The 8,547-nt window shown below is 48.8% G+C and overlaps 1 protein-coding gene across 2 annotated transcripts in view; it reads left to right on the forward strand.

The window, feature by feature from the left end:
- Positions 1 to 8,547, forward strand: part of ANKFY1 (ankyrin repeat and FYVE domain containing 1) — a 76,902-nt gene that overhangs the window by 63,920 nt on the left and 4,435 nt on the right. The window contains exons 20-24 of one of the 2 annotated variants that reach the window (XM_067717389.1): positions 3,446 to 3,593; positions 4,057 to 4,147; positions 4,451 to 4,575; positions 6,037 to 6,183; positions 8,084 to 8,192. In XM_067717389.1, the coding sequence (XP_067573490.1) occupies positions 3,446 to 3,593; positions 4,057 to 4,147; positions 4,451 to 4,575; positions 6,037 to 6,183; positions 8,084 to 8,192 (620 nt within the window). The remainder of the gene's footprint in view (positions 1 to 3,445; positions 3,594 to 4,056; positions 4,148 to 4,450; positions 4,576 to 6,036; positions 6,184 to 8,083; positions 8,193 to 8,547) is intronic. The other variant, XM_067717390.1, reaches the window with a different exon arrangement.

Raw genomic sequence — 8,547 nt, forward strand, 5'->3', positions numbered from 1 at the left:
CCAACACTTGTTACTCATAATAACCATTCTAACAGGTGTGAGGTGATATCTCATGGGCTTTTAAAAAATGTTTGTTTATTATTTATTTATTTGTTTATTTTGGCTGCGTTGGGTCTTAGCTGCCGCATGTGGGATCTTCCTTGTGGCGTGTGGGATCTTTTTTTTTTTTTTTTTGGTTGCAGCATGTGGACTTCTTAGTTGCAGCATGCATGCGGGATCTAGTTCCCAGACCAGGGATCGAACCCGGGCCCCCCGCGTTGGGAGCTCGGAGTCTTACCCACTGGACCACCAGGGAAGTCCCTCTCATTGTGGTTTTGATTTACATTTCCCTGATGATTAGTAATGTAGAGCATCTTTTCATGTACCTGTTGGCTATCTGTATGTCTTCTGTGGAAAAATATGTATTCAGATCCTTTGCGCATTTTTAATTGGATTGTTTCTCCTTTGCTGTGCAGAAGCTTTTTAGTTTGTAGTCCCAGTTTTTTATTTTTGCTTTTGTTGCATTTGCTTTTGGTGTCAGATCTAAAAAACTATCACCAGTACTGATGTCAGGGAGCTTACTGCATCTTAATTCTCAAAACTACTCAGAGGGATGTAGGAAATGTTTTACATTTTACAAAGGAGAAAATTTAATCTCAAAGAATTTTCTTCCCTCAAGAATATCAGTGGACTTCCCCAGTGGCGCAGTGGTCAAGAATCCGCCTGCCATTGCAGGGGGACATGGGTTCGATCCCTGGTCCGGGAAGATCCCACATGCTGCGGAGCAACTAAGCCCGTGTGTCACAACTACTGAGCCTGTGCTCTAGAGCCTGCGAGCCACAACTACTGAAGCCCGCGTGCTACAGTTACTGAAGCCCACGCACCTAGAGCCCGTGCTCCGCAACAAGAGAAGCCACTGCAATGAGAAGCCCCCACTTGCCACAACTAGAGAAAGCCTACATGCAGCAATGGATGAATGAATGGATAGATAGATAGATAAATAAGAAAGAAAGAAGGGAGGGAGGGAGGGAAGGAAGGAGGGAGGAAGGGAAGGAGGGAGGGAGGGAGGGAGGGAGGAAGGACGGAAGGAAGGAAGGGAGGGAGGGAGGGAGGAAGGAAGGAAGGAAGGAAGGAAAATCAACTAGTTAGGAGTATAGCTGGGAATTTGGCCATTTCTCTTTGACCCCAAAGCCTGTCTTTTCCAGGACAACTTAATGCCACCCAGGCAGGGGAAGGGTCTGAGCAAAGATGTGGAGACTGGAAAATGCATGTGGTTTTTCAAGTGGCAAAGTTTGGTTGAAATTTGAGCAGAGAGTAGAAGGAGATGTGGTTGGAGAGAGAGATAGAAGCCAGGTCATGGGGTCTCATATTTCAAACCAAGAACTGTGAGCGGCCTTCATCCTTTCAGTAGTAGAGTGTTTGAGCTGAGAGCGTGGTCCAGAGCCAAGACCAGGCCTCCACGTCACCTGGCTGGCTTACAGAGCTGCCACTTGCTGCTGCCTCCCATCGGAACTGACCGCTCGAGCACTTGCCCAGCCTTTGGTGCCCTGCCATTTTTGTTTTTGAAGAATTCTTTTTAGGAAAATCTTTATGACTTGACATGTGTTGGAGCTGAGAGAGCATCTGCCTTGGGGGTGGGGTGTGAGGGTGTGGGGGCAGTGTCAGCAGAGAAGAGGCCTAGGGGAGGCAACCACAGGGAAGGATGGACTGGACAGTGATGAGGAGGTGGGTCTGACAGATGCCAGGTGCAGACTGGATGTGGGGAGCAGTGAAGGAGGCAGACGTGAATAGGGAGTTGCACCCCGTGTGTGTCAGTCTGCCTGCCACCCTAGGAACCTAGGTGTTTTGAGGGTCAGGGCCCCTTCCTCAAGGTCATGCCTCTGTTTTACTAAGCCTTGATCTTGCAGGTGATTGGAGTCCCTAGAAACAGCTGATCTTCCAAACAATGGCCATGTAGTCCTTTGTCTATGAATCGGTATAGCTTAATGTTGGAACATATTCACACTGAAACAGTGCCTTTCTCCACTGAGAAAGGTTAGGGTTAGCGATGACCCTAGCACAGCACTCACGACCATGAATACCCCTCTATGGCATGTCCTATTTGGACCTATGAGTGATTTGACCAGGCACCCAGAGGTCTGGGGGGCTGGGACTTGGAAGTCAGGGTCAGAACCAGAGAAGCTGATCACTGCCTAGATTTTCCCAGAGGCAGAGTGCCTGCACACACAGACAAAGGAACCAAAGATGGCTGCAGACCTCAGGAGAGGCAAATTGGGCTTTGACTGCAAAGTAGAGGTTCTGTTCTGTTAACAGCAGCTGTCTTTGAAACTTTATTAGGAAGTGGATGATGAATGAACTTCAGATACTAAATGAATATATAAGACACTATTTAAAGGACCTTCCTGCCTTTGATTCTGTAATTCTTTGTGTTACTTTCTTTCTTTTAAAAAACTAATTTTAAAAAGTACATTTTTATTGTGGATTTATTTATATCCCTTAAAGCATGTAAGGATATAAAGCAGTTAGTAACTCCCTTTCACTCCTGACTCTTCCCTGAGTTTGGCGTGTATGCTTTTAAACACCTTCACAGTTTGTGTATGTTTGTGTGTGTATATATAGTTCTCTTATCTCTGTCTCACCAAATGGAATCACACTATCTTTCTGTCTTCTAATGTGCCTTTTTAAATTTAAATTTTATTTATTTATTATTTATTTATTTATTTATTTATGGTAAGCACGGGCCTCTCACTGTTATGGCCTCTCCCGTTGCGGAGCACAGGCTCCGGACGCGCAGGCTCAGCGGCCATGGCTCACGGGCCCAGCCGCTCCGCGGCACGTGGGATCTTCCTGGACCGGGGCACGAACCCGTGTCGCCTGCATGAGCAGGCGTACTCTCAACCACTGCGCCACCAGGGAAGCCCTATTTTTTTATTTTTATGTTTTGTTTTTTTGATAGGTAAGTAGTGGATTTATTTAGAGAGAAACACACTCCACAGACAGAGTTCGGGCCATCTCAGAAAGCAAGAGAGGCCTAACTTGCCTTTTTTTTAAACTTACTATAGCATAGATATCCTTTCATGTTAAGCCCTAAATTTTTAACATCTTAGTGGCTCCCAGTGCTATTGTTTGTATGTATTATAATTTCTGTAACTAAATCTTTTCTGCAGTCTGGTTTTACTGTTACACGCAGTGGACATCCTTATGTAGTGCACTGCAGTCCTGTGTAGTTTAATATACTGAAGTCTTAGAATTTCTCTGTCCTAGGGAATGGCTTTTTAAACATTTTGATAATTGCCAGTTTGCCCTTGGGATAGGTTTTGCTGGCCTGTGCCTCACCAGGAGTTTGCTCCCAGCTTTGCCAGCAGGGCAGACTCTGTGGATGCCAGGAGATAGGCAGGCTTGGTCCCTTACACAGGACCTTGGTTGGTTGTGGTAGAACGGCTGATCATGTAATCAACTTCAACAGCTTCTTGCAGGAGCCAAAGTGAATGAATTAACCAAGCACCGCCAGACCGCCCTCCATCTTGCTGCCCAGCAGGACCTGCCCACCATTTGCTCAGTCCTCTTGGAGAATGGAGTGGACTTTGCTGCTGTGGATGAGAATGGAAATAATGGTAACTTCCAGTCATTCCCCGTGTGCAGTGCTGAGTGCCTCGAGCAGTCCCTCCCTTCTAGGGTTGGAGGGGCACTGCCTCCTTGGGTCTGCTCCCCTTCCCAGAGGTTGGCTCTTACAGGGGCAGTGCTGTGACAGGAAATGCTCTGAGCCAGGCATGCACCCTCCTCCTGACCAGGGCCTGAGCAACCTCCTGATGTGAGTGGTAACTCTGGAGGCCTAAATGGCTTCTTGTGAAACCATTGAATCTCATCTTTGGATAACGGCAGAGGCAGAAAGTGAATCTTAGGTTGCATTTAGGACTCATTCTTGGGGATGGTGAAGCATGGAAAGGATGGTTCTGTGAGTGGACAGTGGCTGCTCTGGCCGAGTCCCATTTAGAGGGAAGTTTGTGAGGGTGAGGAGGAGTCGAGATTTTCTCTCTGTGCTTCTGGGCTTGCACTGTAAGAGAGTTTCCTCCTCAGCTCTTCATCTCGCTGTCATGCATGGCCGGCTCAACAACATCCGGGTCCTCCTGACAGAGTGCACTGTGGATGCTGAAGCCTTTAATCTACGGTGAGTGTGTGTGGTTCAGAGCAGAGGCCAGAGCTCCACGTCCCCTGGCCTGCCCCTCCGAGCTGGTGGTCACGGGCACCTTGTATTAGCCCCAGGGGCATGCTGCAGAACTGTCCACTAGGGCCCTTGACCAGCCTTTAGTACCCTGGAATTCTTCTTTCTGAAAATACTTTTTAGGAAAACTTTTATGATTATTGTGTCCTTTAGATTTATCCAGCATCACAGAGTTCTGAAAACCCCCTTTCTCTTGTGCATGATGGCTGTGGCAGATAGATCCCTAACTTTTCCAACTTGTTTTATCAGAGGCCAGTCGCCACTGCACATTTTGGGACAATATGGCAAGGAGAACGCAGCAGCCATCTTTGATCTCTTCTTAGAGTGCATGCCTGAGTATCCTCTGGATAAACCAGATGCAGAAGGAAACACAGGTATGTAATAAGATTTTTGTCTGTCCTGTCTCACTGGTGTTCCTTGCTTCCTAGAAAAATAAGAGCCCATGCCGAAAAACAAGACACCCATGCCGTTACTTAAGGACATTCAGCCCAGTGGGCTGGGCTCTGTGAGAACCTGTCACCGATTCCTGACTTGGAATTTGGCAGTGTCTGATTTTAGGCACAAGCACATCTGAAGTGGGGCTAGTGCTCCAAAGCCATATCCACGTCCAGACAGGCCTGCCCACCTGTTTTTATTGCCCTCATCTACCTCGTATCCAGTCAACTAGATCCCTACCCAAGCGAGAGAGGAAATACAGCCACCGCACAGGTGCTTCAGAAGGAGGAAATGTGCCACAGTGCGTATTTATGTGTTTTGAAAAAGTGGCATGTTATGTACAGATGAGGGCTGATGTCTACTAGAGGGGTTTAGTAAACAGGCCTCTGTCATGGTAGTGCTCTAGCCACCCACAATCACTGTGTTAATTTGTGTAGCTTTCATAGTGTTTTTGATGGACTTTTGCATTCGTTTTCTTGTTGAATACTCGCAACAACCTTATAAGGTAAGCAGTGCGTATAATGTGTCCCCATTTTTCAAGTAAGGAAACAAAGATGAAACCCAAATCTCTTTCTCCCTAGCCCAGGGCTCTCTGAGCTCTTTGCTGCTGCTGTATTCCCATTCATTTGTCATCATTGCCAGACAGAACCTCATGGCCTTTGGCAGCAATGCAGTCACCAAAGGGTGTCCCAGACCTTAGCATGGGACCAAATATTTTGTCATCAGTTCTCGGCCTTGATTCATGAACATGTTTTTTAAGCCAGCAGTGGTGAGCCTGAGTTTCAGAGGAGTCAGCCCTGGGCGTGAGCTGCTGGACCCAGAGCCTACTGCAGTGAGCACCGTTGTCCATGAGCAGGTGAACAGGCAGGCAGGTGCTTCCTGCCCCAGTAGGGAGGGCCAGCAGGGTGGCCTGGCCAGAGCCCGGGCGCCCACCAGGCCTGCTCCTGCACAGGAGAGAGGCTCCACGGGGTAGAAGAACTTTCTGGCGCAGGTTTACCGCACTAATCTATTGTTTTCTCCGTGTGTACACACCTCACGAGTCTTCAGAGTTAGGTACATCGTGTGAAAAGAGCTTTGTCCCCCACCCCCCAGTGTTTTATGCCAGAGGAAGGCAGCTGAAACAATAGTATATTTTCCCTTCAGTGTGTGACCCCTCCTCAGTGCTCTTGTGGCCAGAGCTCTGAATGGGCAGGAGTGTGTCTCTGGAGCTGGAGCTGCTCTGGACCCCCTGGCTCGTGGCCGGGTCCTTGGCTGCAAGATGCTGCAGATCCTCTGCGGAGCTGTCACGAGAGCCCCAAGGCCCTTGTGTGTCAGTGGGGACTTTGCCAACACGTGTCCTGCCAGGGTTCTGTCCTGCCCTCGGCGGTGGGAAGTAGCCCTGCCTGTGGTTTTGTTTCCAGTGCTGCTCTTGGCATACATGAAAGGGAACGCCAACTTGTGCCGTGCCGTCGTCCGCTCGGGTGCTCGCCTGGGGGTGAACAACAACCAAGGGGTCAACATCTTCAACTACCAGGTTGCCACCAAGCAGCTGCTGTTTAGACTCTTAGGTGAGTGGCCCACTTTCTGCTCTTCCAGTGCAGGCACAGTGACGGTGTTGATTATCTGGATGTATTGGTGACCTTGAAATCTCATAATGACTTGCTTCACGATCTGAACCAGGAGTTTTCCAGGCACCATATGGTTTAGGCCTTTGTGAATGCCATGCAGGGCCTTTGAGCAGCAGTGGGAGGGTCACTTTTGGAAATCTGGTTTATTGGGTGTCCCGCTTTGGGGCTCCCGTCAGTTTCCCATTTCCCCAGATCCCACCAGAAACCTGACAGCTCCAGGCATTCCCCCTTCCCACGGTTCCCGACTGCGTGTCTGCACACCCTTTGTCCTTCAGCTGATGCCACTTCTCTGCGTCCTTCAGAATTGCCTTCTGGTTCAGCCCCACTGACTTCCTCCTCTGTGTTCCTTTTGTGGCGAGGAGAGCTTCACGCTTGATGAATGTCATATTGCAAGTCTTTACTTGTCCCCATTGAAGTAGCAGAAAGACTCAGAATGTCTCAAGTGCCACTGTGCTGTCATCACCCACAGTGCAGGTGGAACGGGGTTCTTAGCCCCATGGTATGTGCAGAGAAACGAGCTCAGACATACTTAGTAGCTGTGTGATCTTGATGTAGGTGACTTGCCCAAGGTCACAAAGCTGGTTTGTAGCAGAGCCAGCACCAAAGTGCGGTGTTGCTATAGCTAGTCTACTCTCTGCCGTGCTCTTGGTCAACCTTTAAGGAGCTCAGATCAGGAGCCCACACCATCTGCAGTGCTGGCATGTGGAAGGTGCTTGGTGACGATTGATTCCTCCCCGTGAGCTCGGTCTCCTTCTCTGCATGGAGCACTCAAAGCAGTGCCGGCATGTGGTTAGAGAAATGCTAGTGGTTGCTGCTGTCACCTACACTGGTAACTTCCAACCGAATGCCCCACAGCTTCCACAGACTCAAAACTGAACTCCTCTGCTGCTCTGCTTCTCTCTGATGTCTCTTCCCTGCCAGTGGTCCCACCTCAGACTCAGTGACCCTGTCCAGAAACCTGGGAATCACCTTTGTCTCCTTCCTGCTCCCTGCCTCCCTCTCACCCCCGACTTGTGTTCAGTCACCAGACCTGACGGATTCTGCCCCCTTCATTGCTCTTGTCTGGTCCCTCCATCCCTGTTCCCCTTACCATGGGGCCCCTGCCAGTCTTTCCAGCTGTTGGTCTGCCCTCTCCCTGCCATACCATCCCTGACTGCATGTGTTTCCCCCACAGACACTGTGCTGTTTCACTGCCTTAAGACTGTTTCCTTCCTACCCCCGTCTGCCTGGCAGACACTGGTTCTCCATATTTTCCTGTGTGCCACTTTCCCTGACCTACTTAGAATATAGACAGACCTCGGTCAGTTCCCGACCACCACAATAAAGTGAATATTGCAATAAACTAAGTCACACAAATTTTTTTGGCTTCCCAGCGCATATAAAAGTTCTATTTACATTGTACTGTAGTTTATTGCGTATGCAGTGGCACTGTCCAAAAATCAATGTATATACCTCAATTGAAAAATACTTCATTGTTAAAAAATGCCAAAATAAAATAGTAACATCAAAGATCACTGATCACAGATCATCATAACAAATATAATAATAATGAAAAAGTTTGAAATTTTTGAGAATTACCAAAGTGTGACAGAGACATGAAGTAAGAAAATGCTCTTGGAAAAATGGCACTGCTAGACTTGCTCAATGCAGGGTTGCCACAAACCTTCAATTTGTAAAAAGTACGATATCTGCAAAGCGCAATAAAAGGAAGCGTGCCTGTATGTTGCTTTCTTATCCTTCACGTCCCTCTGCGACGTGTTGCTTTATTTACTGGGCCATTTCCCTGCTACTTCTGAGCCCCAGGTCTGGCTGGGCACAGTCGGTATCTGACAGGAACTAGTCTTGTGCTGTGTTGCAGATATGCTGTCCAAGGAGCCTCCGTGGTGTGACGGCTCCAATTGCTATGAGTGTACTGCCAAGTTTGGAGTCACAACTCGCAAACATCACTGGTAAGACTGTCCCCGCCCACCCCCCCACCAATCACTTGCCAGAGGAATAAGGGGATTTCTGCTATACCATTGCTGCTGCCTTTTCCCATAGTAAACTATGAACTTGCCAGGGCCCTGTACTCTCCTGGGCAACACTTGACCACACGGAGCAATGAGGTGACGGGACCCTGCACACTTCTAGTGATGTACAGAGGCCAGCGGGCACTCAGACTGATGGCTTTCCTGCTGAATGCTGGGGTTCACAGTGCTAGGTGGCCTGTCAGGCCTCCTGTCGTCTTAGCCAGGCTTCCTGCTTGCAGTGAAGCTGAGTTGATCACTGCGCTCCCAGGACGTGTGCTTCCCAGCCTGAGCACAG

Source organism: Pseudorca crassidens, chromosome 19 (assembly GCF_039906515.1).
Source record: "Pseudorca crassidens isolate mPseCra1 chromosome 19, mPseCra1.hap1, whole genome shotgun sequence".
Taxonomy (NCBI): Eukaryota; Metazoa; Chordata; class Mammalia; order Artiodactyla; family Delphinidae; genus Pseudorca; species Pseudorca crassidens.